Source organism: Artibeus jamaicensis, unplaced genomic scaffold (genome assembly GCF_021234435.1).
Source record: "Artibeus jamaicensis isolate MK-2021 breed Jamaican fruit bat unplaced genomic scaffold, CSHL_Jam_final contig_3152, whole genome shotgun sequence".
Classification (NCBI taxonomy): Eukaryota; Metazoa; Chordata; class Mammalia; order Chiroptera; family Phyllostomidae; genus Artibeus; species Artibeus jamaicensis.
Genome location: NW_026521729.1, coordinates 2,250,299 through 2,278,093, shown reverse-complemented (window position 1 = coordinate 2,278,093; position 27,795 = coordinate 2,250,299). Strand labels below are relative to the sequence as shown.

The window sequence follows — 27,795 nt, the reverse complement described above, 5'->3', positions numbered from 1 at the left end:
ACAAACAACCCTGGGAAGTGGGAACCCACGAGACCAGAGGCTCAGGCTGGTTAAGTGGTCTGTCCAAGGTCACGAGGCCTAAAAGCTGCAGAGCCAGGACTTGAACCCGGGTCACCTGACTGAAAAGTCCCACTCACTTCCCCCCACACTTTCGTATCTCATCTCTTGGAAGGGCAAAGGCTCTTCATTCCACATCAGCTCCAAGCCCCTTTGCCACTGATGTGTATTGAAAAGTCCGAATTGCCCTGAAGAGAAGGGACACATTTTGAAGACCTGAGTGTTACAAGTGACGTTGGGCATCTCAGTCTAGGTGCCAAGTGTGCCAGGCACCTCCAAGCCCCTGGCAGGGAATGGAAAACAGGGGCCGTCACGGCCAGTGGCTCAGCTGGACAGATGCCAGCTTCCCTTGGTCACCCCATCCCCCTGTTCCACCCCATGGTGGGGCACAGCACCAGCCACGCCTCTGGGAGGCATGAGCAGGAGGTGCTAGGGCAGGGGCGCTGTCTGTGCCCCAGCAGGTGGGAGCCAGGGCGGCGGGCAGGCCAGGCTCTACCTGGGCCCCTCCCCCTACCGTGGGGTCTGGCCCTCGGGACCAGCTGGCTGACTGGAGACAGCTGTTCGAATGGCGAGTCCCTCACCCCTAGGTGCCCATGGGCAGTCCCGCCAGCCATCACCTGGATCTCAGGTGCTGCTTCCCAAGCTCATTCATAACCAGCCCCCAGAAGCACATGTCCTCGTGACAAGAGACCCCCTGACTGGCGTACCACAGTGGGGGACCCCTGGGTGCTGCCAGCTCAGGAGCGTGGCCACCCTTGCTACCACACTGGGCCCCGTCCCCTCGATCTAGGAAGGCAGGCAGACACAGGGACAAGGACCTCCTCTGCCACTATTAATTGCTTGTTAAGCTTGTCGCCTCCAGAGCTGGGCCCCACCTGGCACCCTCCGCAGTCCCCCAGGGCGTATTGGCTGGGCCCCTCCCCCCCTCCTAGCCTTCTTACCCATTACCCTTCCCTTTGCTCAGGGGGCTGGACTGGGCACCAGTGAGTCCTCAGCGCTGGCCCCAGGTGACAAGCCCTGTCTGAGACACAGGTCCAGGGTGTTTGGCCGGAGCACAGTAGACAAAGTTCACCTTGGGTCCAGGCTGTTACTGGCCGTGTGATCTGGAGCCAGTTACCTCACCTCTGAGCCTCAGTTTCCCCCCTGTTAAGCAGGGTGGCTACCTGATAGGTACGTGATTGCATTAGACGCAGATCTTACTGAAATCGGTAAGATGGGAATGTCTGGGAGGGGGGTGGGATGGATGGAGTGAGAAATAGGGGCCATGCCTGACATTAAAACGCCAAGGATCCGTTCCTCTCACAGATGTGGCTGAGCTCCAACTGTGTCCTAAACACTGTGCGAGACCCAGGGTGTCATGAAAATCAGGAAACTGCTCCTGCCCTGGGCTGCAGGCACCTGTACCAGCGGAGACAGGTGTGGTTGGTGTCCTGTGGGGGGCAGACTGGAGAGAAGCAAGAGGCAGGCAGGGAGCCCTCGGGAGGGGACCTGGGGCAGGCAGGAGAAAGACAGCAGTGACTCGGACTTGGGCACGTGCAAGAGGAGGCGGGGAGAAGTAGACTGGCTGAAGGGGAGTTCAGAGAAGAACCAGCCAGGCGCCTGACACTGGGGGAAGTGGTGCAGCCTAGGATGACTCCTGGTCTGGGTCTGGACCCTTGTTGGCAACATGAGCTGGGGGAGAGCTGAGAGGGACAGCTGGGGTTGAGGGGACAGCCAGCACAGACCTCGAACCAGCCCCCCACCTCTCCTTGGTGAGGGGATGAAGCAGGAAGGACAGCCCCGGCCCCTGGCTGACCACGGGCGAGTTCCCAGGCCGCAAGCTGTGCAGTGCGTCCCGCTGCAGCGGGACCCCAAATTCCAGGTCCCGCGGAGGAACACACCCAGTGGTAGGAGGTGGCCTTGCTGACGGAGGCCTGTACGTCACACTCTCCCTGTGGCTGCCCCGTGAGGCTGTTGGGGGGCTCAGGTCGAAGTGCGTCTCTCCCCCAGCAGGCAGCCAACTGCCCTGCCCACCCCTCAGGCCCTGCTCAGAGACCTGGCCTGAAGGAGGAAGTGGAAGGCCTGGCCAAGTTCACCAGCTGTGTTCCTGGCAAGCCAGGAGAGGGCTGGGATTTCCCGAGGTCACCCTGCCACCTGGGGGCGGCATCGGCAATGTTGGCACCTGACTCATAGGCCTGGGCCCTGTTTTTAGCCTCAGGTGGAGGCTAACCACCCCCCCACACTGCTCTCTGACCCCTGCCTCCCTGACTCACTGTCTGCCTGGGGCATTCAAGGCCCTGCCCCAGGGCCAGCTGTCCATGCCGAAGCCCCAGGGAGCTCAGATGCTGAACACACTGGTCTCCACCCTGGGAACCTGGGAGGCTGGGCCCTTTGGGTCCAGCCGAGGGTCCAGGGACCTGGATCTGGGATGTGGGCTGGGCCTGCGGTAGCCTCCTTCCCAGGGTGGGCGTTCGGAGGGGGCACAGCTGCCAGAACCTGCCCCTCAACCTTCTGCAGCCGACAGGCGCTGGCACGGAAACAGCTCGATTCTGGAAAAGTCTCCCCAGCAGCTTCGGTCCCACGTGCATTTTGTGCAGAATCTTTTGTCGGCCGCAGACCTTCCAGGAGCTGACCTGGTTTCCTTTGTGTGTCTCCCGCCCCAAAGGACACCTGCGAATTTCCAGCACCTCCTGCTCACTCCCTGGGCCACGTGCCATGGGCTGGGGCGCCTCGCCCGCCTCTGGCTCAGTCAGAAGGCAGGGGGTTGAAAGGGCTCGAGTAGTGTAATCGTCCAGTTGTAACTGCTGTGCCCGTGAATTAAAGATCCCAACTCTGGGGGCCATGGTTAGGGAGGTTAGGGAGACGGTGGGCCCGGCACACCCCGCTCCCAGCCACGCCAGGGCTCCACATCACCAGGCCAGGAGGCAGAGGCCGCAGTAGGGAGTTCTGGGCAAGGCTCTGTCACCTGGAGAGGTGTGTGCAGACTCAGCGGACAGGTTTGCCCAGGGCCTGGGCTCAGGCGGCCACCTTGTTGTCCTGGTTTGGGTTCCTCTGTAAGCTGACCCAGAGACCGGAGTTTATTTTACAAGTCATTTCAGGAAGAGCTGAGGGACTGGGGAAGTGACTCAGGGAATCCGGGTCCGGTGATGGGTGGGCCACAGCTTCAGGCAGCTGGGGCTTCGACATCTCAGAAGTGTCTCCCTGTGGGCACAAGGGAGCCGGGGTTTTCTCCCACCCACTCCCATCTGTCCTCGGCACAAACCGGGCAGCCCACCACACACCCAGGAGCAGAGGCGGAAGGCAGCCTCCAGGGCAGGCTGGGTGAGGATGGGGCTCACCTGCAGCCCCTGGCTCCTGCTTTCCCACTTCAAGCTGGACAGCGAATCGGCACTCACCTCTGATAGAGTGTGGGTCTTCCTGGTCATGTGTGTCACCCCTGGTGCAGACCCCTCTGTCAAGAGTCCTTTGCCGTCAGCGGTGCTGTAGTAGGCGATGGCCCCCAGCACCCAGGGGTGACTCCGGAGGTCGGCCATGAAGTCGGACTCCAGGTCTGAGCCTTAGCTCTGCACCTTCCCATCTGTGAGCGCAGGTGAGCGCCTTCCTCTCTCTGGCCCTCAGTTTCCTGACACTTAGAGTGACCACTGTACTAGTTAGTATTGTCACAACCGTGCTGTCTCACACACCTCCCCCGCCTCAGTCACTTCTTTTCATGGGAAAGGAAGGGGTTCAGCTGGGGATCTGAGACCCAGGGCGGGCTCAGCTCTGCGGTGTGCACCTCTCGTCCCCTGCCTGGATGAATGGGAGGGACTGGTACGTTCATGGCGACATTAGTGGCCCAAAACAAGCAAGGCCTCTTAAGGGCTGGGTGCAAAAGTGCCACATTTTTCCGTGGGCTGGAGCGAGGCCCTGGCCACACTTACAGTCAAGGAGAGAGGCAGTGTGTCCTTCCCGGAGGGGGAGGAACTGCAAAGAGCAAGGACACAGGTCCGGTGAAGCCTCGGGCCCGAAATGTAGGCTCTCTCGACACCACGAGGTGGCTGTGAATGGCTAAGCAAGTAGCATGTGCCCAGGAACACCCTGTGAACTGTCCAGTGGAGGGTGCTAGTCTCGCTGCTTGGAGAGCCTTCCGAGTCTTCAGGGCCAGGCCCCTCCCTCCTGGTTCGGTGCTGTGTGTGTGCGTTGGTCATCTTTGAAGATGGGACACCCTGTTGGGTGCCCAAGATGAGAGGCACGGAGACCGTACCTGTAAGTCACCAAGTCCTTTCAGGAGATTCCAGTGGAGTCTCCGCCTCCGCACGTTTGCCTTTAAGCAAATGGCAACTGCCCCCCACCTGGACACTGGGGAGGGGCAGAGACAGAGGGAGGGCGGGCTCCCCATCTCATTACCCACCCCTTTATCCTTCCCTTGTTTAACCAATCCTCCCCCCCCCCCCCCGCCCAAATACTAGGGAAAAGCAGGCACAGGTCAAGGGCAAAACACAAGTAAGTAAAGTTAATAAAACTGAGTTTTAACTTCAGGACTTCCAAGGGCCTGCAGCGCTCCAGAGATTTAGCACCGATGTCGGGCGTGTCCGCCACGTGCACTGACTGCAGCGCCGGCCTCTGTGCATCCCGCCCCCCCCCCCGCCCCGCCCAGGCTGCAGCTGCACTCAATTCTCAAAGAGCCAAAATGCCCGGTGGCTGGGACTTGCTCCACCTGGGGCAAGAAGGATGGAAAATTACCTTAGCCAAGAACACAGACTTCTCCCCAAAGATGTGGAGAAGCCCTGTTCTCAGGATGAATGGAAGCAGGGCTTGGGGGGTGGGTGTAGCTGGCGCTGGGGGGTGCAGAGCAGAGCCTTGCCCACAGAAACCCGAGAGCTGTGCAGGCATGGTCGGAGCCCCCGCTGCAAAACATCCCTGAGACAGCCACTCGGAAGGCTGGCACGGAGACACTCGTCCCCCAGGGCACTCGCAAACCAGACAGCACCCGTAACTGGAGGCGCAGGCGATGTCCGCACCGTGGCCTGCTCCTCCTGACCGGGCTCAGGGCTGAGCATTGTCCTGGTGCCCTGGCAGGTGCCCAGCCAGGGCTTCTGTCCCCACTGAGCCTCAAAGCCACCACCCATCTCTCCACCCAGGCCGACGCCAAGATGGTGTGTGACGTGGTGAGTCGGATGGAAGACACTGAGCCCTTCTCTCCAGAGCTGCTGTCCGCCATGATGCGCCTGTGGGGTGACTCAGGGATCCAGGAGTGCTTTAACCGGTCCCGGGAGTATCAGCTCAATGATTCGGCCAAATAGTGAGTGTCCTGGGCAGGAGGGAGGCCACCAGCAGGGCGGCGACTCTGGCGGGCAAGGGGTGGGGATGGGTGGGGCAGAGGTCAGAGCAGCTGGGAGACACTTGGCCTTGTGTGTTGGGGGGGAAACAGGGAGGGGCTTCTCCTGCGTGGGGGGGGTTGGGGAGGGGTGCTCCCAGCATGCATCCTGGCTCCTCCTCCAGTCCAGGCCTCTGCACCCACTGGCCCTCCACTGGAGCACAGGAGGCTCACCCCTCACTCCCTTCAGCCTCCACTCAAACACCAACCTGCCTGAGGAGCGTGCCCCACCATCTTATGTCAAATAGCAGCCCCCCACTGTGGACCAACCCCTGATTCCTTCTGATCCCACCTCCTGGCAGGTCACAGTCCAGGTGCAAAGGCCTGGTCTGTCTGGAAGTGACAGCGCAATGCGAAGGGCCAGGCCCCATGCAGGCCCAGCCACCCTCCGGCTCTGTGACCTCGGAGTCCCCCTTCCAAGAGTACCAAATGGGAAGAGACCCACGGAGCCCTTGGCAAACTCTGAGGAAGTGTGGAAGGGCCAGATGCTTGGGGGCCTCTTGGAGCGGGGACCCTGGGGCCAGATGTCCGGGTTCAAGGCCTGGCTCTCAGCTGGGCAAGGTGCCGACCTCTGCTGGCCCTCAGCTCTCTAATCCAGGGGTGTCTGACCTTTCAGTGTCTCTGGGCCACGTGTTAAGTACACAGACACTAAGGAAAACTGATGAGCAAAGTAGAGGCTTTAAGTACATTTACGATTTTGTGTTGGGCGCATTCATTGCCATCCTGGGCCTCATGCGGCCTGCGGGCCACAGGTTGGACACCCCTGCATCTATAAAACAGTGCATTTAACTGGGGAATTAAGGATGGGACACACACATGTGAAGAACAGAACCCAGCCGTGGCCCTGATTATTTTGTCATGAAGAAATGATGAGGCAGTGTTATAAGCACATTGGTCTCGTTGAGAAGTGTGATCCTGCACCCAGAACTGTGCGCAGAGCCCCTTGTGATCTGAATCAGAGGCTCTTTGAGAGTGTGCGGCCACCCTCCAGCCCCCACTCCCAGCCCGGTCAGGGTGGTGCCATCTCCCCCTGTGAGGGGCCCCGGCGGACACTGGGCTCTGAAGGGGCGTGGCCCAGCAGTGCCCAGAGCTGGGTCCATGGCCCCGTGTGTTGCCGTCCCCAGCTACCTGGACAGCCTGGACCGGATTGGAGCCGCCGACTACCAGCCCACAGAGCAGGACATCCTCCGAACCAGGGTCAAAACCACCGGCATCGTGGAAACCCACTTCACGTTCAAGAACCTTCACTTTCGGTGAGGCCCGGGGCCCCCACAGACTGGCTTTCCTGGAGGCCTTGTGTTGGGACAGACAGTTAGATGGGACAAGGGACGCGTCTGCAGGTCTGTTTTCCACCAAGTGCAGGGTTGGGGTCAGCAGGGAGGCTTCCTGGAAGAGGGGTCCTGCAGTGGGGCTGAGGAATGGAGAGGTGAAACCGACCTGCCCTGCCCCTCCTGCCTTGTAGGTGTGATTTCTGGGTGTCATGGGAACAGGAAGAGAGGCCAGGAGGGTTGGACGGGTGTAAGACCCTGTGTTCCGGCCTGCCCGAAGGGCTGAGCTGCAGACCTCTGGCCGCCCACTCCCTCCCCACGTGCCTGCCCGTTCTCATACAGACAGAGGGGCCGAGGCTCTGCGTCCTGGCCCAGGCCTGGCAGGCGGCCTGTCCACAGGGCCTTGGGTGCTGCGCTGGGTGCAGGTGCCTCCCGCCTCCCGCGAATCTGGGAGCGCAGCCTGGGTGCCTCCCACCCCCCCCAGTCACCTCAGTCTCTCCCGCTGTCCCCTGGGGGGCACAGGGCAGGAACCTGGGCACCACGCTGCCCCACAGGCCAAGTCCGAGAGTAACCTCTCCGCAGGGGCGGCAGAGGCCATCGGCCCGCACCGGGCATTCCAGATGGCAGAGCAGGACCCTGGGGAGGTGGGGACAGATAAGAGCCACAGCTGTTTCCTTGCCCGGAGCCCAGTCTGGTGTCTGGCTACAGTCCTCTGCCTCCAGGGCCAGGGTCCTGGGGCATGTGGGGCCCAGCCCCCGACCCCCCACAGTTGTGAGTCCGCTGAGGCTGCAGAGCTCTTTGCTTGGGGGCTCAGGGTGTGAGACGGCTGTTACTTGCAGGGCACTGCCCGCCTGTCCACAGCCTCTGCCCACCGCCCGTGGGCCCCCCAGGGGCGGTGTCTGACAGGAGGCGAGGCTGAGCACAGGTGGCTTTGCAGACAGGCCTGGCTCAGACCCAGCCCTCCATGCCGGCTCTTGCCAGCACCATGGGCACTCAGCCCCTAGGTGCCTCGCTTGTCCTCCACCTAACAGGTGACAGTCCCTGCCTGCCTCCCTCTAGGCTCATTGGGACTCTGCCCAGAGCACAGACAGGAATAGACGTGCCGAGAAAGCCAGGAGCAGGGTGTGCTCCGGACAGGGGGGCCTCACGGAGGTGTGACTTAGGGGCCAGACGAGGCGCACTCCCAGGGAGACCCTGGAGGTGTGCGGGCAGGTATCCGACTCGCCGCATGGAAGCAGACCCCTGCCATGGGACAGACGGCAGAGGTGCCAGCCCCCGCACCTGGAGCAGCTCCTGGGGGCTCGAGCGGGTGCCCGGCCCTTCCTCTTTCCACCCTGGGGCTCACCCAGGAGCCCACACCTGCCTGAGCCCCACCGCCCACCACCCCAGCTTCCCCTTCTCGCCGACAGGCTGTTCGACGTCGGGGGCCAACGATCTGAACGCAAGAAGTGGATCCACTGCTTCGAGGACGTCACGGCCATCATCTTCTGTGTCGCGCTCAGCGGCTATGACCAGGTGCTCCACGAAGACGAGACCACGGTGAGTGGCCCGTGGGGCCCCGAGGGGCCTGGCCGTGATCAGCCTCCGCGGCAGCTTGGGGTCCGTCGTTGGGCAAGTGTCGCCGATGCAGAAAAGGCAGCCGCAGACCCAGGTTCAGGGGGTCAGGGGCAGACTGCTCCCAGACGTCTCTGCCGACTTGGGTCTCGGGCAGTAAGCACTCCTTCAGTAAACAGGGCAGAGTCACGGAGCCCATCGGGCCAGATCTGAATGAAGCCAACCCTAAAAGAAATCAGGGTGTTCCGGGCAGAACGTGCACAAAAGACGACAGCAGTTCTTTCTGTTGGCCGTGCTGCTGCAGGGAGAGGTGTGTGGGGCGGGCCGCCGGGGAGACAGTAGTGCATCTGGTGCGCGTCGAATTTGGCCCAGGGCCCGGGGGGACGGCCAGCCTGGCCTCAGTGGGGCGCCCACCAGGCCAGGCTGCTGGATTCGGGAAGCACCCTCTCTGCCTCAGTTGCCGCTGTCAAGGGGGAGTGACGGTTGTACGGACCTGTGGGGTCACTGGTGACAGACGAGAGCCTCCGCGTGATGCTGGGACAGTGCACCATGTTGGTTGTTGCACTGTCCCTGGTGATTGTCCTGGCGGGGGTCCACTGAGAGTCCCCATCTGGTCTGCAGCCACACAGCGGGGGTCCGTTCACACAACCCGCCAGGGAAGCAGGCCCCTGGGCTGCGGGTCATGCCCATGGCACGGTCAGCTCTTTCTGTCTGCAGCCCTCATGGGCCTTGGCTTGGGGCCTCTTGGTTGCACTGAGGTTGGAGCTAGGCCTGTCTTCTCCCTGAGTCTCCTTTCCTCACCAGCCCTGCCTGCTGGTCCCCCAGGCTGTGGTGAAGATCTGTTGGGCTTTGGGGTGCCGGCCGTGTGGGGTGCAATGCTGTATGGGAAGGAGCCGCCGTCCTGAGGGAACTTTTGGCAGATTGTTGCCGACGCCGCTGCCTGGGTGGGTGATCTGGACTCACGCCAGGTGCTGGCTTGTCTGCCCTGCCCTCCCGCCTCCAGGCCCGGATGCGCCACTGGGTTGGGGTTCAGCAAACCCCCAAAGCTCTGCCTTGTCCTGGGGGAGGCTCCTGGGGCCTCAACTGCACAGCTCTTTCTGGTAACACCGTCGTCATTCTCAGGGACCACAGCGGGGTGTGGTATCTGAGGTCACCATCGCGTAGGGCAGGCCGGGGATGGACGTGCACCCTGGGCTGTGCTTGGACCGTGCACAGGAGCATCCTGGCTCCCTGGTCACCATTGGTCCACCATGCTTTTTCAAGGTGATGTTCATGGTCTGAGTGGCCAACCTTGTGGTCTGAGCTGCACCCACTTGGTCCATCTCTTCCTGCAGGACCTGGAAGTGGGAGGCAGGGCTGTGGGTTTCAAAGAAAGTGAAGGGCTGGAGAGTGGAAGTCCCTTCTCCCTGAGCAGGCCCCTCCCCTGGGACCTGCCTTGCCAGGCCTGCAGACAGCTCAAACCCAGTCCCAGGCCCATGGGTCTCGGGCCATGATGGCCTCTCCTGCACCTCTCTAGCACAGGGTGGGAGCAGAGGGATGTCTGGGTCGGGCTGGCAGCCCTGAGGCCAGAGCTGCATGGTCCTCAGGCCTCCAGCAACCATGGGGCTGGGCAGATTCCAGGACCAAGCTCAGGTAGCCTTCCGGCCTGCCTGCCCTGGCCAGCCCTCAGCACACCCCTCCCCGGCCCTTGCTGCTGGGCAGGGCCCAGGTCCTGGGGTGCCTGCCCTCCACGCTCCTCTGCCTCCCTGCCTTTCCTGTTCCTGGCCCGCCGTTCCCCAACCTCCCTCTTTCTCCCCATGTGTCCTGCCCTTCTTCACAAGGGCCAGAGCAGAAGACCTTAGGGACACCAAGGCACATGGACCCAGGCTGGGGACTCCTCCTGGGGCCCTTTCCTCCCCAAAGCGGACCAGTGGTGTGACCCAGGACAGGACAGCCGCCCCTCCAGGCAGCAGGAGTGGGCCCTCCGACTCAACAACAGCCCGGATGGCGGCAGCTCATGGTCCAGGGCAGCAGGAGCGACACTGCTGCTGCAGAACTTAGCGGACAGCTGTGTATCTGGGACCGGTGGCTGTGCTGGGCAGCTTCGGAACAGGACGATGTGGCCCCAGATCCAGTGCTGGCCCCGCCACTGTGTCACGCGGCAGCCGCTCCACTTTCTGCTCCTTAAAATGGTGATGCTGGGCGCTCAGCCTCTGGAGCAGCTGTGAAGAGCAAGGACCTGCACTCGGGACCCCACTCAGGAGACAGCAGTGGTCGGGCTCGCTATGGACTACGGACACTGAGAGCCAGAGCTAGGCCCAGCTGGCCAGCCCTCGGTCCCCAGCCTTCCTCTCTGGTCAGCCCTACGCATCCCTCCCTGACCTGGGGTGACAGTTGGCCAAGACCCAGGAGCCCTGGGGCTGGAGGCTGCCCTCCCACCAGCTGGCCACCCAGTCCACCGCACCCCAGGAGCCCAGGGCCTCATCCTGTCCTCGTACCCCAGGCCCACGGCTCCAGCGGCACTGGGCCCACCACAACTGGCATCACCACCACTGGCACTACCGCCATCAGGGCCTTAACTTGCCAAACCAAGGCCAAAACCATGAGCAGATTCTGAGAGAAGCTCCAAGCCGGGCAGGTATGAAGCACCTCCCTCCAGTGGAAACCGTCAGCTGAGAGTTGAAAGCAGCAGGTTCTCGGGGCCCGCGGGTGACTTTGCTGTGATGCCTGCCCCCACCCACTCTCGCATCTCACTCCTCACCAGCCACGCAGTCCGCAGTCCCTGGGTGGCCGTGGCCTCTGTGAGCCTGCACGGGGGCCCAGGATGGACCGGCCTTGACCTCCCAGCCCCAAGACTGGTGGAGCCAATTTTCCAGGGCTTTTTCCCCTCTCTCTCTCTCATGTTTTCTGCTGGGTTTTTATGTTCCTCTGTTTTCACTTGTTTTGCTGGGTTTCATCCTGGGGTTCCTCTGGCCCCTCGACTGAGAAACCAGCCCCGATACGCAGCTCACTCAGAGCCGACCCCCCACTCAGCCACGGCCCAGCCAGCCAACCCAGCCCCCAACCACACCAAGGCCACAGCAAGATCACCCCCCAGACGCTGTCCCCCCTGGTGTCTGCTTCCAACTCTGGATTAATTCGAGGATCTCAGTCCTCGGTTAATGTGCCCCGACTGAATGCGTGCACCTTCCCCACCCCCCGCTGGCGAACCTGAATGAGACCCAGTAGAGAAATCTGCATGGCCCTGGGCTCCGTGTAGACGTGTTGGACGGTGGTGCAGCCCCTGCCCCCGAGTGCATGGTGCATGTCCTCTCCGCCAGCTGGCCACCTCCAGTGACCTCGCTGCCCCACCCCAGATCAGCCCTCTTGGGGGAGGGAGGCGTCGGGGACAGCATTCCCCACCTTGCCCGCCCTGCTCCACCCCACCCTGCCTGCGTGTGGAATGAAGAGGGGACCACGTACCATTTGTCTCTGTGGGTCCTCCGTCTCCGTCCCTTGGCGGTACATCCGGCCGTGTTGGTGGACCTCTCCTTGGCTTGTCCCAGTGTGTGGTGGCCGCAGTGGGCCTGGCCCCGCATGCCAGCACTCACTGGCCTCTCCGCTCTGTTGCAGAACCGCATGCACGAGTCCCTGAAGCTGTTCGACAGCATCTGCAACAACAAGTGGTTCACAGACACATCCATCATCCTGTTTCTCAACAAGAAGGACCTGTTCGAGGAGAAGATCAAGAAGTCCCCGCTGACCATCTGCTTCCCCGAGTACACAGGTAAGGATGGTGGGGCGCCTGGCGGCCAACTGGAGCCCCACCCCGCATACTGTGCCCTGCAGATGCTCCGGGGCTGACAGCAGGGAATCCGATGTGAAACCGAAGTCACCCAGGGGAGGCGGGGCGGAAGTGCTGGCTGTGTGACCGCAGCAGCCCGTGGGAGCCTCAGCCTGGTCCCCACAAACAGAGAGTATTGGGGAGGGGGGCTCACCACCAGGCCCCTGGCTCTGCCACTCACAGCAGGTTATGGAACTGCTCAGCGCCTCAGTCTTCGCATCTGAGACATGGGGGCAGTCACGTGGTTTTCCAGCGCTCCCTCATAGAGAGGCGGGGGTGGGCCCCGTGAGTTAGTGAGCGCAGCGCCGAGCCCGGCAGCTGGTGCAAAGCAGGTGCTGGGTGAACGTCACCATCACTGCTGCCACTGTGGTGATAACTAACGAGGAGCCTAACACCTGCCCCATGGCGTTATGGGGTTCCAGGGGCCTGCAGGAAGTGGGGAGACCCCGGCGGCAGTGACCTGGCCTCCCCACGGAGGGTGCTGAGGGTAACGAGGTGCCTCTGTTGGGTTGCTGTGGATTTACCTAACTATGGGTGGGCGGACAACCACAGAGCAGCAAGGGTGGCAGGAGCAGCCCAGGTGCCCGCCGGCATTTCCGGATGGTCAGGGCCTGGTCAGGGAGGTGAGTGGGCATCCCCAGCCTGACCACCGCCCCTCAGCCTATCGCCCCTTCCTCGAGGTCAGGCCACCAGTATCGAGCAGCCAGAAGTGGACAGAGCCCAGCAGCCCTCATACCCACCCGCCAGCCTCCCCTTCGCTACACACTGGGGGTTTGTGCCTCCCTCCCTAGTTGACCTCAGCTGTGGCCTATCAGGCAGCAGAAGCAGGTGGGTAGGTCAGTCACAAAGCTGGTTCCGGGCTGACGCTGCCTGAGTGATCACCTGGAGGCCCCGTCTCCTCCTCCAGCCCAGGCTCAGGAAAGAGCTGTGCTCTGGCCAACCCTTGGGGCCAGGCCTGGAGGCCTGTGCCATGGGCCTGAGATGCTGGAACCCCTCCTGGGATAACGCTCCCAGGCTCCCCGAGTGCACAGCAGCCACTGCAGCTGAGCTCCGTGGCTTTAGAAGCCAGCTCCCCTCCTGCCCTCCCGCAGAGGCCCATGGCAGCCCCTCCTGGGCCCCAGTTCCTGGAGCCTCCCTGCCCCAGCAGCAGCTGCTCTCCTGGAAACCCCCCCCCCCCAGGCTCCCTCCGAAGCAGAGCGACCTGGCTCGCCCCGAGGAAGGCAGCCAGTCGGGGATCCAGACGGTGCTCAGTCCCCGGGCAGTGAGCCTGGGAAAGCAGAGGGGCCAGAGGAGAGGAGGCCAGGGAGGCTCACGGGCACCACGCAGTCTCCGCCCACCTTGGCCTGCCCTGGAGGGTCACGGACAGGAAAGGGCTGCCGGTGGGCTGTGCTTGGATAGGGGCCGGTCCCGACTGGCCTGAGCAGGGCCAACGGGAGAAAAGAACATTTGCATGAGGCATCAGGTGCCTGCGCTAAAGGAAAACAGGTGTTTCATGAACCACTGCTCGCCCTTAACACAGGTGAGGCGCAGTGAGGTTTGACACTTTGTTTCTTGCCTGATTCTTAAACCGTGTGAACTGTGGACTCGCTTCCATGGCCCGCTATTGATGGAGTGGGGCGGCTAAGGTTCCCTCACCCCGCCAGCTTTCTCCTTCAGGTTGTCACTGAGCAGCCCCCGGACCGTGGCCTCGTCTCACCTGTCCCCCCCTGGCTCCTCCCACAGGCCCCAGCGCCTTCACGGAAGCCGTGGCATACATCCAGGCCCAGTATGAGAGCAAGAACAAGTCAGCCCACAAGGAGGTCTATACCCACGTCACCTGTGCCACCGACACCAACAACATCCAGTTTGTTTTTGACGCCGTGACGGACGTCATCATCGCCAAAAACCTGCGGGGCTGTGGCCTCTACTGATCCCTGGCCTCACCTCCCAGCCTCTCACCGCACTGCCCAGCCTGCCGCCCCCCACCTCCCAGAACCAGAGCCCTGGCACCTTTCATGCACTTGACAGAAACACAGTGGCCAGCACCAAGGCAGGAGGAGGGACTGTCCTCCACAGCCACCCCACCCCCCACAGCAGAGCGAGTGGTAACCCGGGCGGGCAGGTGCCGAGTGCCCGCACCACCCTGGGACGGGCCGCTGGCTGGCTGCCTGCAGCTCACTGGCCTCGGCTCCAGCTCTGTTTCTGGAGTGTTCGATCTTGGGGTGGGGGGGGTGTGGGGCCAAGGCCACCGTGTGGCCCAGAATGGGCACCCCCTGCACTTGGTGACTCGCACTGGAAGTCCCAGGGACGACTCCTGTCTTCTGGGGTTGTGCAGGTGGTAGGGGTGGCCTTGGGGCAGGGTGCTGAGAACCACTGCTCAGCTTTTCCTGGGGTCTCTCTGGGTGGGGCAGCTCCGTCACCAAAAGCCAGGGTGAGACTGGGCCCAGGGCACGTGGGTCCGAGGGCTCAGACCTCAGCAAGTGCCTCTTGCCTCCCTCCCTGCTGCTCTCCGGCCAGGGTGGAAGCCCTACCTTCTCTCTCTGGGCCGCCCTTCCTTGCACACCCTTGGGGCTCCTCGTAGCCCTCCTGGGGAGCTCGCAGGTTGGGAAACAGTTCTATGACCCATGACATATTGCAGCAGCCTATGGTCCATGGGGGGAGGACCCGAATCCCACGGTGCCTGGGCAGTGTCAAGGAGGGGGTGTGAGGTTGGGGGAGGGGTGCTGAGGGGAAGTAGCCCTGTGTGGACTGCCATAGGACCTCACACCTCGTCCTTGCAGGCCCAAGGCTGACCCATCTACCTTCCCCCATCACCCAGTTTCAGGCAGCAGCTCCAGGTATCAATAGCCCAGCATTTTCTTCTTGAATTTACAGTGAATCCAACTTGAACCGGCAGGGGCTGGAGGTTCTGTCACTGGGGGGTCTGGGGGGTGTGGATACGGCCAATGCGCAGCTTCGTCTGGTCTTGGTGAAGAAACCAGGGGTGTGTCACCAGCCCTTGGTCCTGCAGGCCCCGGGGGCAGAGGAGGGCTGTGGGCACTGCCAGGGGCCCCCGCTTCTATGAAGAGTCCTAGGAGCCCTTAGAGGGGCCTTGGCAGAGATTCCCGAGCAGCAGCGGGTGGGTGACTTCCCGCTCCCCAGGCCCGGCCCGCCTCGGGCCGCGGGCACTTCTCCCTCCCTCTCCAGGCGCCTCCCGCTGGCTGGAGCCAGCAGCCCAGGCAGACCCTGTGTGCTGCGTGACCGGCTCTGCCTGGGGAGCCACATGTGCCCATGGGAAGCGAGGGGGCCGCCCTGGAGAGGTCTCTGGCTCCCTGCCCAAGCCCTCTGCTCTTCCAGCCCCCGCCTGGGCGCTGCGCTAACCCAGGGCCAGCTTAGACCCTTGGACTCCCAGTGCTGCCCCCCTGGCTGCCCCGGAGCTGGAAAGAGCCCCTCTCTGCCAGCTGTGCTGGGCTCCCTGGGTCCAGCAGGCCCTCGGCTCTGCGCAGCACTCGGGAGACCCAAAGCCTGGCCCCCATGGCCCGAATGCCTGCAGGCTGGGTGCCCCCGGGACGGCCCCTCCGCAGTCGGCTCTCCTGCTGCCGCCCGGCCCTGTGGGAAGTCCCAGGCAGCCAGCCCAGTCCGCTCAGTCCTTTCACCTGTGGGCCAGGCCGGGCCTTGGCAGAGCCCAGCACCTGAAGCCAACAGTCTCCACGTCACCACGGGCAGCCCGGCCCAGGTCTGCCACTTTGCCTCACGTGGAAGACATTGCTGTCATTTCCCAGCATCATCACCTCGGGAGTCACCAGCTGTGCCCCCACTTCTGCCCTGGGACCCCATACTCAAACACAGCCACAAGAAGGGGGAGGTGGCCAAGCCCACCTGGGATGGTGGAAGGCAGTGGCCTTGCAGGCCCTGCCCTCCCTGGTGGCTGAGCTCGCTCGGAGTCTGGGGGAGCAGGCTGCCTGGGGCCTTCCTGCCCCACCCGCTCCAGGCCGCCTTCTCTCTCCCAGACGCTCTGTCCTGCTTCTTGCGCGGCTCTGGGCCTCTGGCCCTCGGGGTGCCCATGGTTGTCTAGTGTAAACCCTCAAGGAGGGGGTGTTGGGGCCAAATGCCCTCACTGCGTCGCCCACGCCGGTCATCACCCTGCGGAGTGACAGCTAAGATGGCAGATGAGTTTTGGCTCCGTCGTCTGTGTAGGCGGAGACGTTGTGAGTGGTGTGACTTGGGTGGCCTGTGTTTGGGGGCCAAGGGGAAAGTGATTTCTAGGAGGTCGCCTTTGCCAAACCCATGAAAAGTGTGCCCGCCACCCCAATGCCCCTAGACCAGTTCAGTGCCCTGCCCCAAATGCCTCCACAAGAGCCAGGTCTTAGCCTTGACACAGAGAACCGAGAGAGGCCCCCACGCTCTTGGGCCTGCTGCGGGGTAGGGCAGCGCCCCAGGCCCCAGGAGGGGAGCTGTTGAGCCTGCGACTCCAGTCTGGGGGTGGTGTGGGCTCTGAGCCCCTTGCCAACAGCTTTGATCTTCTGGGTCTGGGGCCGCTCCCCACAGAAGCCTAATGCCAAGGGCCCCGGCCTTTCCTGTCTTCTCTGGCCCCGGCAGAAACTGAGGACCTGTGGCCACATGTTCCCACCAGGGGGCAGAGCCCAGGCAGAGGGCCACCACCGCACCTGGTGCCAGGAGGCAGCGCTGCCTCCCAGCCCATCTCTGTGCACCACTGACAGGGGCCGGGGACAGGATAGTGCCCGGCAGAAGTGAGTCTCCACAGCCCCCCCAGCAGGCAGCAGCCTTCAGTATGCACCCCACCCAGAGCCTCCAAAACCAGGCCCTTCTTGCCCCTCCATTCTCCCAAGACAAGTGGGGGGTGCTTACCCCTCTGCTCAGTCCTAATGCATTCACAGCGTATGCCAGGTGTGGCCGGTTCTACAGATTCTTCCTCCTTCCGGACCCTCCCCCTTCCCCTCGGTCCAGCCTGTGCACTCCTCAGTAAGTAAATCCACCACGATCCGGGCCTCAGTCTCCTTCTTCCAGACCAGGCAGGGGCCTGGCCAGCCCCCTCTTCGAGAAGCCTGGAGCACCGAGCCTCTTCCACTGCCTCTGCTCTTCTCTGAGCCTTCTGGAAGCCTCAGGCACAGCCTGGCAGACTTCGGGAATGGAGGTCTGCAGCTCCCAGGGATTCAGTCGGGGGTCCCACCGGCAAGCATCCCCAGACAGTTCCCTACGTCGGCCCACATGCCTTCAGAGTGAGGGGCCTAGCAGCTCAGGGCAGCGAGACTGGACATACCGGCCAGACCAGGAAACAGGGCCCAAGTGCAGGCTGTGCCCTGTGATGGTGGTCAGGCTGCTCGACCCCCAGTGAGGCATGGGGGGGCTTTCCCTCTGGGGGCTCCCAGGGCTCCAGACAGACCCCCACCTCAGCCTCGTGAAGGCCCCTGTCAAGGGAGGGGCCGGTCGAGGCAGCAGCAGAACGAAGCCCCCCCCCATTGTCCTCAGTCCCTGGCCCTCTTAGTCACAGGGGTCCCTCTGCATGGAACAGTTTCACCCCCAGGCCCAACGTGCCAAGACCACCAGCGTGGAGACACCTCTTAGCGGAACCAGCAGTTCCACACACCCCTGCCCGTAGCCCCTCTTCTCCTCCCTGTCTCTGCCCCCCCATCTTGGTTCTGCCCCAGTGCCCACTGCCTGAGTCCTCTGCCCCCCAAGCTTCCTCCCCACACCACTGCCACCTCTCTGCTCCCCTCCCCCCTCCCAGGCAGGGCGGGCATGGGCGCCCCTCCCTCCTTAGCAAACCCTCCATCCATCTTAGTGTCAGTAGTCCCGCCCTCCACCCCTCTGCTCCCCCCAATTAACTGTAATTTTGTAAGTAGAGCGACTCGTGGGTTTAATAAATCTCTAGTCATTGTAATAACTTATGGGCTGCAGTCATGTATTTATCAGTCACCTACCATTAATAAAAAGTGCCAGCTTTCTCTAGTGTGAGTGGTGTGTTGTGTTGGTGCCCACACCTCCGCCAGGCGCGCCCGCAGGAGCTGGGGCCTGGGCTGCGGGACACGTGGTGGAGAGGCACACCTGCCGGGGGCAGGAGGGTTCCGGGTGGCTGGCCACCCTACCCACCGCTCTGGATTGTCAGGAGGGCCGAGGCCGGCCTTCCCCCCGCGTGCTCAGTGTCGTCCAGGCCACCACGCTGGGCCGTGGACACAGTTCTCCTACTGGTCTCAGCTCTGCTGAAGTTGGGGGCAGGCAGGCGCTGGGTGGGTGGCTGCCGTCTCTCTGGCTCTGACCCTTCTGGCTTCCTTCTCTTTTCTCAAACGGTGCCGTCTCCCATTTTGACTGTATTCTCGCCTCTGTTTTCTCTGGGACGCTTGTCAGGACAAGCTGTGCTCTTGGCTCCTTGGTGGCAGGTTCCAGTATGAGTCCGGGCTGTGGAGGGGTCTCAGTGCCGGCGCCCCATGTCTGCAGTGGCACCTGTCCCGCTGCCCCCCACTCCCCATCCCCAGATCCGCCCTTCTCTCCCCACTTCCTGAAAGGCCCTCCAGGGAACCCAGGTCTGACCAGGCCCTGTGTCCCCTGCCTCCTGTGTCCCCCGGCTCTCTGCCACTCCGGGGCTGCAGCCCTTTTTGGGGTGTGCATCGTCTCTCCCCACTGGACTGAACTCTCAGGGAGCGAGAGCCTCACGGCCCCCAGCCCCACACTTGGCCTCCAGGGAGACCTCACCCACTGCATTATGAACTGGCTCCCTCACCACAGCACGAGAGCAGTGAGCCTAGGACTGTGCTGTTGACGGGCAGACTTTGGGGGGAACTGGGAAGGAAACCGCGTCTGGCTGGCCAAGGGAAAGGACAGGCATTTGCTGCAGAGCCCTGCGGGAGGAGCAGAAACATGACAGTTGTGACACCCCGCACTGGTCTCAGCCACCCGAACGGGGGTGGGGCTGACACCCTTACAGGTCACTGATAATGAGGCCATCGAGGGAGAGGTGACTGCGGACGTGTGGAGCCTGTCCTGACCCTTGTTACTTACTCCTCCAAAGGCCACAGACCCATTGCATGGCCTGTGCTCTGGAGCTGTCCTGGAGCCGGGTGCAGGTCTCTGCACTTCTGGGTCACCTCTCGGTGCCCCTAAGGGTTGGTGAGATTAAAGGACAGGAGGGAGGTGACATGCTGGCAGAGTGGGGCTCGGTGGCCATGGCGCATGTGCCATGGCCTCCCTCATCCTCCTGCTCAGACAGAGGTGAGCTGGCTGCCCAGCAGGTACCTCACCGGCACACCCCCTGGGATGAGCCCACCTCGGTGATGAGGCCCAGTGATGCCCCCGTCGGCGCTCTGCTCTTGCCCCTGATTTGGTTCAGTGTTCTGACTTCAGAGGGAGACTACTAGCCCAGAATCACTTCTGGGCTTGAGTTGAACACCCAGGGAGCTGGGTTTGGGGTGGACAAGTTCCCAGGGCCAGGGCAGGACAGCTGTCCCCCCCCCAGGGGGCTGCATCTCATGAAGTCACTTTCCCAGGCAGATGGGGTTTGTTCCCAGAGAGATGTGCACCCCCTGTGCTGCCTGGCTTCCCCTGATAGAACGTCAGGCCCTGCCCAGGGAAGAAGGGCTGTGCCCTTCTTGAAAACATCCTGCGGGGTCCGTCCTGGCTGAATTTAACCCGCCAGAGGGGCTGTGGCAGGTCCCTCAGGACTCCTGCAGGCAGCCCCCCCAAAGTCGTGACCTCCCTGAGTCCCTCACCCCTCCCTGAGGACACCCTCTCCCCACAGACTGAGCTCAAGAGGAAAGGTCTGGACAGGAAGGGCCGAAGCCCAGCTCCAGCAACCCCACCTCCCAACACACACGTTCAAGGAGACCCTCCCTTGGCTGGGGACTTTGCAGGAGAGCCCAGACCAGCGGGGCCTCGGCCTCCCCCAGGGGGTGGGGGCTGGGCAGACCTCTGCTGCAGGCCCCGAGGTGAGGGGTGCAGATGGGGCTGAAGGCTGAAGGCCTGTGCCGTGTGGCAAATGACAGCTCTACCTGTCAGCCCTCCGAGGAGCCGCAGGGGCCTGGGAGCCCGTAGCTGCTGAGCGGCCCCGCTCCTCCCTCTCCAGCCTAACTCTCTCTTCTCTCTCCCTGTCTCCGTGTCTCCCCCATGCTGTCTCCCCCGCTCTCTCCCCCTCCCGCCCGCGGCCGCAGAACCGCATGCACGAGTCTCTCATGCTCTTCGACTCCATCTGCAACAACAAGTTCTTCATCGATACCTCCATCATTCTCTTCCTCAACAAGAAAGATCTCTTTGGGGAGAAGATCAAGAAGTCACCTTTGACCATCTGCTTTCCCGAATATACAGGTGTGTGTCTCGGGGGCCCCTTGCAGGACAAAACCCCACCCTGCCGGGGACCTGCGTCACCTCCAGAGGCATGACCCAGAGCTGCTGCCTACGGCCCAGGGACCAGGCTGCCAGGCCAGCACTGGCTGGCATGGGGTGACCACACCGTCACCTCGGGAGTCTGGCAGGGCGCAGAGGAAAACACCAGGGTTCGACCCGGGTGTCGGGGGGGGGGGATGGACCCTCTGGTCCACGTTTTGTGACCAGGTGACTTGGGAGTGACATGGAGGAATCAGGAGGCAGAACAGGACTCAGCCTCCCCTCTCATCCTTGTCACCACTAGAAGGCGTGTCCTGCCTCCCCCTGCCTCACCGGGGTCCGCCCCTTGCCCTGCTCAGGTTGGCGCGGACCCCACAGCACCTGGGCTTGATTAGAAAGGGTGGGCACGTGGCCCGTCAGTGGTCCCACCTGCTTTCTCTATCCTTGGGGCCCTGCCTGGGCCCCGCCAGAACCTTACATCCCCCGCACCTGTGTTCCCCTCCTCTTCCTCCACTCCCGGTCTTTCCCCAAATCAAACCACTCCACCTCTCTTCTGTCTTCACCGGGGCAGTCCCCTCACACAGCGGGGCTCTTTCCAGCTGGGCAGAGGGATGGCCGGCCCTGGGCTGCAGCTGACGGCCATCACAGTGCTGCTGGGACGCCAGAGCCCAGCCTTTGTCTTTCTGGGGCCTGGGGAGCATTGTGGGGGGCTCTTTGCCCCGTGCAGTAGAGGGTGAGTCACAGGTTGGCTTAGCCAGGAACCACCTGCTGGCGGCCCCAAGAGAGAGGAGGCATGGGCTCAGCTCCCAGGGCCACACAGGTCCCCAAACCCAGCCAGGTTCCAGAAGGAGTGGATGCTGGCCTTCCACCCTTCTCCCCCGTGGACATGGAGAAGGGCCCGTGGCTCGTTCTCAGCACAGCCCAGCTTCTCACTGCTGTTTGCTGCTAGTCAATCAGCAAGGCTCCCGCCCACCCGAAGGTGCAGGGAGCCAGGTGGAACCTGTCAGGCTCGGGTCTGACGTGGTCGGGAGCATCGTCTCCAGCAGGCAGGGAGCCAGGGCAGCCTCTGGAGCCAGCCCACCTGCACCTTTGGACACCATAGGAGGAAAGATAAGGCCTGCGGTGTGGGGCGGCCGCCAGGGTGGATGGAGAGAGCAGGGCAGGAGCCAGCTCTGCGCACTGCTGTTACTCCGAGGACACAGGAGCCGGCCGTGAGGGAGGCGCCCTCTGCAGGGCGGCATGGGCCAGGCCCCTGCAGTCCCCAGGCCCAGGAGGGCCCAGCCTGCAGTCAGCCACACTGCTGGCCTCTCTCCCAGCCTCAGCCAGGGACCCTGCAGGCCCAGGTCAGGTCTTTAGAAAGTTGTGGTGACCCATGGGTGACTCAGCATCCAGAAGCCTGGGCAGGCCCTACTCTAAGGCTCCTCCTTCGTCCCTGTCCCCAGGGACCCGGACCCACAGGAGCCCGATTTGGGGCAGGGCCCAGGTAGCAGCCTGTCTCACTGCTGAGTAGTGAGAGGCACTGGCTACCCCCAGAGAAAGTCAGTCTGAACTGGGGAAACATTCGAGTTCTCCAGAGCATCCAGAGGGGCCCAACACCATGTCATAGTTGAGTTCAAATGTCACCAAAATGGACGACAGGTCACCAGCGGCCAAGGCCTGTGGAAGACACCGCACGGGCTGAAGGGGCAGGGGACAGGTGGGGGGGGTGCTCCTGGAGTCACTCCCGGGCACCTTCACCTCCGCGGCGCCCCGTTTTGGCACCCTCAGGACAGGAAGCTCCTGGATGGGGTCCCCTCTGACACTGTGTCTAGCCTGTGAGCGGCCACTACCTCCGTTGGTGGCTTCATTTCAGCCTCCCCACTGAATGCTCTCAGTGCCCAGCCCACAGTGGGGTTGAGAAGGAGGTTCCGCGTGTGGGCTGTCCAGAGCCGGTGTCCATTCTGTCCCCCATCCCAGGGATGTCCCCCACCTTCACCCAGCCCCTCACACTCACTTATCTGGCTACAGAGGCCTTTTGGCGGCCCAAGCCCAGCCTCCCCTGTGGCTCACACCTGGCCACTCGAGAGCAGGGCAGGGCCGTTGGGGCAGGGATATCATCCCACACCCTTGAAACCGGATTGTGTGGTTTCCGAGCTGGCCTGACCCCAGTGGCCCCACGGGGCATCTCCTTCGATGGGCTGTTAGGCAGTTCTGCATTGATCCCTATGTTATGGAGCTTGGAAGTTGTCCAAAGGGCAGAGCCACAAGGGATCGGGGTGCAGCTGATTAAAAAACTGTCTGTGCATCACCCACAGGTACCCCAGAAGGCCCTGGTCAGGATCAAGGACAGATGAGGAATTGGGGGGGACGGTGGGGCTTAGTTGGTATTGCACACGCTGCAAGCACCTTAAGCCTCCCACCGAGGGGATACCAGTGCCCCCAAGTCTGGGCCACTTACCTAAGAATGAGGGCTACGTAGGGTCGTGCCCAGCCCTGCCAAGTGGCTTCTCGTTAGAGGAAGCCACCCAGGAAGCAGTACAGGTTCAGCTCGACACCCAGCACGCCCTGGTCACCAGGAATCCTGGGTCCCACCCTACCAGGAGCTCTTCCTTGGATGTTACCGTGTTGGTTTACCAGAAGCAGTGTGACTGGTTTAGGGGTGAGTGTTGTGAAGCACAGACTGGGGCGGAGCCTCAGTGTGCTCACCTAGAAGGCAAAAGGGACCTTGTGTGGCCACCGTGCTCCAGGGCTCCTGGGTCCCTCCAGTGTGGAAACAGGACGACCTTAACAGGTCAGAAGCCGGGCCAGCGCCGAGCCGCAGGTGGTTCCGATGTGAAATGCAGCCACGCCCCGGAGCAGGAGGCCTGAGTGCGGCCTGCTCCATCCCTGCCAGTCTCCTCTGCTCCCTGGAAAACGCCACGGCCCACCGGTCGTCTTGGGGCCCCCAAGCCGTCTCCCCGGCTCTCACAGGGCCTCCCCCCTGTCCTTGTCGTTACAGGCCCCAACACCTATGAAGACGCAGCCGCCTACATCCAAGCACAATTTGAAAGCAAAAACCGCTCGCCCAACAAAGAAATTTATTGTCACATGACTTGTGCCACAGACACGAATAACATCCAGGTGGTGTTCGACGCCGTCACCGACATCATCATTGCCAACAACCTCCGGGGCTGCGGCTTGTACTGACCTCTTGTCCTGTATAGCAACCTGTTTGGTAATGACTCCAGCACTCACAGAACAGCTTGTACACACACACACACACACACACACACACACACACACACACACACACATGCAAGTTGGTAAATAAACTTCAAAGAGGCGTAACAAAACATTATATATATAAAAATATCTATTAAAAATTCTTTTTAGTTTGTACTAGAAAGAGCTTCGGACAGAACTGACCACCATCCTGTAGGTGAAGGTGTTCCTGGGTCAGCCCGTGAGCGTGCACACACTCACATTCACACACACGTGGCGGCGGGCGTGCTGGCTCGGGGGGCCATCCTTGTGAGAGGTCTCTCTGAGACCCATTTCTGTGAGCAGGAGAGGCAGAGGGGCTGGGTGGGGCCTGGCCCATCTCGCTGCTTCTAGCTCTAAGGCTAGGCACCCTCGGCCTGTCCTGCTCTCGTGTGAATCCCAAAACCCTCCACAAAATGGCCAATACCCTGGTCACCTCCTTGTCCTAACCCCCAGCAAAAACAGGACCACCAAGGACCCTGCACAAGGGAGACGCCCTGTGCTTTCTGAAAGCAGCCGAGGGGAGGGGACCCGCAGGGCACATAGGAAGAAGGGGAGAGATGGGGCCGAGGGGAGGGCTGGACGGGTCAGGGCCCCACGGACAGGCCTCCAGGGGCCTGGGCTTCCTCGGGCTTCTGGTGGCCCCTCGATGCTGCCCGCCCCGCCCCGCCCCACCCCACTATGAGGAGACACATGACAGGGTTTGTTGGTTGGTTGGTTGGTTTCTCAAATCAAAGAAAGTGGTCAGACTGGACCCCTTATCTCTCTCTCTACAGACTGCTTCACGGACTCTCTGCTGTTGACCTTGATCTCCTGGTAGCATGACCTTTTGGCCTTTGTAAGACACACAGCCTTTCTGTGCCCAGCCCCTGTCTAACCTACGACCCCAGAGTGACTTACGGCTGTGTATTTCTGTAGAATGCTGTAGAATCTGGTTTTAGTTGAGTCTTTACATTTGAAATTTGAAAGGAAAAAAATGTCTGCTTTGTAGCTTAAAAGGAACATGGAAGACTCCCCATGACATCCATATTTCTTTCTTTTTTTCTTTTGGGGGAGGTGGTGGGGATTCAAGAAACATACACTTGCATCTCCACCCCCCCAACCTCACCGAGAGGTGGAGGGGGCGGGGCCTGCTCCCCACGTCACTCACACCCCCGCCCAGCCACACACTCACCCCCAGTTTGTATAGAAAAAGCACAGATCTCTCGTGGCCTGTAGCTGCCAAAAAGAATCCGGATCACCCGTATAAACAGAGCCTTCTAGAAAAGTTTCCCCGCCAGCCTCCTTTCCGCAGAAACCCTCCGTATGATTTTCAGTTGGTTTTTATTTCCGTCCTAATGAGCCCTGGGCACCACACACCAAGGTCAGCTTTCACAGTCTCTGGGGGTCGGGGCTGCGGTCTTTCTCCCTCCACGTTCCCGCCTCTCCGCCTCTCACACGGATGCCCCGCCCCCGTGCGCGCGCCCCCTCCCCCTCCTCCGTTCCAGTGGCCTCTGTCCGCTCTTTCTCACGTGGGGATGATTGTGCTGCAGATAAAAAACAAACAAAAAAAAACCCCACACATTTTTTTAAATGCCACGAGATGGAAAAGAAAAAAACAAAAATTACAAAAAAAGAGATGGAATGTAGTGTTTACATGAAAGCCAGTTTTCATGATCAGTCCTGTGTCATTTCTACTTTGACTCGTACTCCAACCCCAAACCCCTTCATGGGTTCACTTTTAAGACTTGACATTTGCCGAAGACCAGTTACAGCCATTTCAGATAAAGAGGAGGCAAAAAGACAACACACACAAAAAATTAAAAATACAGAAAAAAAAAAAAACTTGGAAAAAAAAAGGAAAAAAGAAAAAAAAAGCCCACGGGTCTTTCTAAGCCTTTCTATTCCCGATCGGTGAGGTCTCTGTGATGTCTTACACACTGCCATCCACTTCTCCGACTAATGGAAAACTCACGTGTAGCTCAATAAAGAGAATGTTTGTCTGTATTCCCGCGTCTCACCCTCGGGCTTTGTTCTGACAGGAAAAGGCAGGAGGGATTTGACTGGGCCACGGACACTGGGGGGCTGGGGGGCCCGGGGGCCAGGGGGCCAGGCTGTAGGTGGCAGAGAAAGAATCCCTCCAGGCCCTACAGGGTGCCCAGTGGGTTGGAGCATCGCTCTGGAGACGCAGAGGTTGCAGGTTCAACGATCCCTGGTCAGGGCACCTACAAGAAGCAACTAATGAATGCAGGAATGGAAAACGACCTGATCTGTCTCCATCGATCGATCTCTCTCCCCCCTCCCACCTACACGCTCTTCCTCTCTCTGAAATCAATTTTTAAAAATCGCTAAAAAGAAACGATCCCCCCCACCCGCAGGACTTTCCCCATGTCCCCCATTCCCCCTCCCTGCTGCCATCAAAGGGAGCCAGCTGAGTGCAAGGAGGGCAGAGGAGGGGACGTCTTGCTGGCAGATGTCCCTTGCCCCAGGCTCGCAGCTCCCAGCCCTTCCTCGCTCTTTGCTGGTTTTGTTTCTTTCAGAGGGTAGCGTGGAACTGAGCACTGGAAAGTGAACAAATGGCGGCCAGGTGAGGGCAGGTCCTCCCAGATCTGCTGATGCAGGATTTCTTCTGCTCCACCACCGTGGGAGGAGGGTGGTCCCAAGAATAAGGCCCAATTGCCTGGGCCCTCTGCTGTGCCCCCTGCTGGCCGAACACCCAAAAGGCAACTGAGATCGGCACAGCCTGGCGTTTGGAGTCCGATTCTCGTCCCTGCCAGGCTGCTGGCCTCACTGCCTCTCCTAGGTTGCCAGGGCTTTGCTGTAATAACTAGCAAGTCGGTTGAGACAGGGACCTGGGGGAACACAGCTCACCAAAGTCCTAGCATTGTGTCCATGGGTCGCTCATTAGCAAAGCAGGCAAGTGTGACATGGTACCATCCAGGGGCAGGAGGGCCTCGGGGGGTCAGGTCATTGGCATCCTCTCTGCACCCCAACAAATGGGAGTTCCCGGCCCTGGCGGTTGCAGTGGGTTCCGAATCTCGGGTACCGGGGAATCACAAGAAGATGGTTGGTTCTGGGAATGAACCGACTGATCGGGGCGGCCTTGGACCCCCTTGGCCGGGACCAGCCTGCTGGCCGGTCGGGCCACACTGGTGGAAGCAGAGGCCCACAGCCACCTCCGCAGACCGGAAGGGCACGCTCCCAGCCACAGCCTGACCCCCCACCCGGGGAAGACACACAAAGCACAGCGCAGATGCGAAGCTGAAGGACACAGTGGGCGCCGGCTCATCGTGTAGCTGAAATTTGCTGCAAATGAGCCATGTTCCAGCAGGGTTCTTCCCCAAGTTCCAGACGAGCTTCGTAGATAAAACAAACGGGACTTTCGCTCTTGCCTTATCCTCCTTAAAATGGAAGTCAGGGAGCCTTGTTTGGGGGAAGGACACAGGGAGACCGATTCATCAGAGAGGGGAGAATGGGGGCCGGGCATCGCCATCTCTGAAAGCCCCACGAGAGACCTGTGTGCCGCGGGATCTGGAACCGCTTCAGGGTGAGGAGCCCGGATGAGGTTTCTGGGCGAGGGCCGTCAGAGCAGGCGGCAGTGGGCAAGGCCGTGGCTCCTCTGGCCTGTGCAGCCATTTCAACAGGTCACTCAGTTTCCCTCCCTGTCATGAGGGAGGGTGGGTCCCTCCCCCAGCCCCACCCCCAGAGGGCCACTCTGTTGGCTGAAGACAAAACAGCATGTTGTCTGCACAGCTCAAGTGGGAAATCAGGTCCAAGTGGTCACCTGGGACACTAGGGTTTGCACCAACGGAAAATGCCCACGTTAAAAACCTCAGATTGTGCCAGGGGCTGGGGGGATGGGGGGCAGGATCTGAGAATCCAAGATCTCAACAAAATAGGGCCCGTGAGGAAATTGAGGGAGTAACATAAACTACTTCTAGAAGCCCAGAGAGGGCAAGGGCCAGGGCAACTCAGCCCCCACGGACCACAGTGTCCTGCCACTTCTGACTCTGCCCCGGGCTGCGGCGCTGAGCAGAACAGGCTCCCCGACCTTGGAGACACCCAGGACAGCGACAGGTCCTGAGATAGGGACCCAGCGGGATGGCGGTCTGACAAGCGCTCCTGCCGCTGCCCTGAGCACCTAGCCCAGCCACCCTCGATGAACGACAGAAGCCCAGAGTCAGGAGCGCCCGGAGGTCTTCATCATCCGGGCGCATTTTGGACTTTTCTTTTCCATTATCTGAAGCTCTGAGACACATCCCCGCTTGGACCACTCATATCAAGGCCTG

General features: G+C 61.5%; 1 protein-coding gene across 3 annotated transcripts in view; it reads left to right on the top strand.

Moving 5' to 3' along the window:
- The window catches only part of GNAO1 (G protein subunit alpha o1), a 128,326-nt gene extending 102,813 nt beyond the window's left edge, over positions 1-25,513 (top strand). For 2 of the 3 annotated variants that reach the window (XM_037141530.2, XM_053663257.1), the window contains 6 exons: positions 5,157-5,317; positions 6,517-6,645; positions 8,070-8,199; positions 20,137-20,290; positions 23,286-23,501; positions 24,304-25,513. In XM_037141530.2, coding sequence (XP_036997425.1) covers positions 5,157-5,317; positions 6,517-6,645; positions 8,070-8,199; positions 20,137-20,290; positions 23,286-23,473 — 762 coding nt within the window. In that variant the 3' untranslated portion in view covers positions 23,474-23,501; positions 24,304-25,513. Of the gene's footprint in view, positions 1-5,156; positions 5,318-6,516; positions 6,646-8,069; positions 8,200-11,805; positions 11,960-13,738; positions 18,038-20,136; positions 20,291-23,285; positions 23,502-24,303 lie in introns of those variants that run through there. The other variant, XM_037141531.2, reaches the window with a different exon arrangement.
- The last annotated feature ends 2,282 nt before the right edge of the window (positions 25,514-27,795 follow it).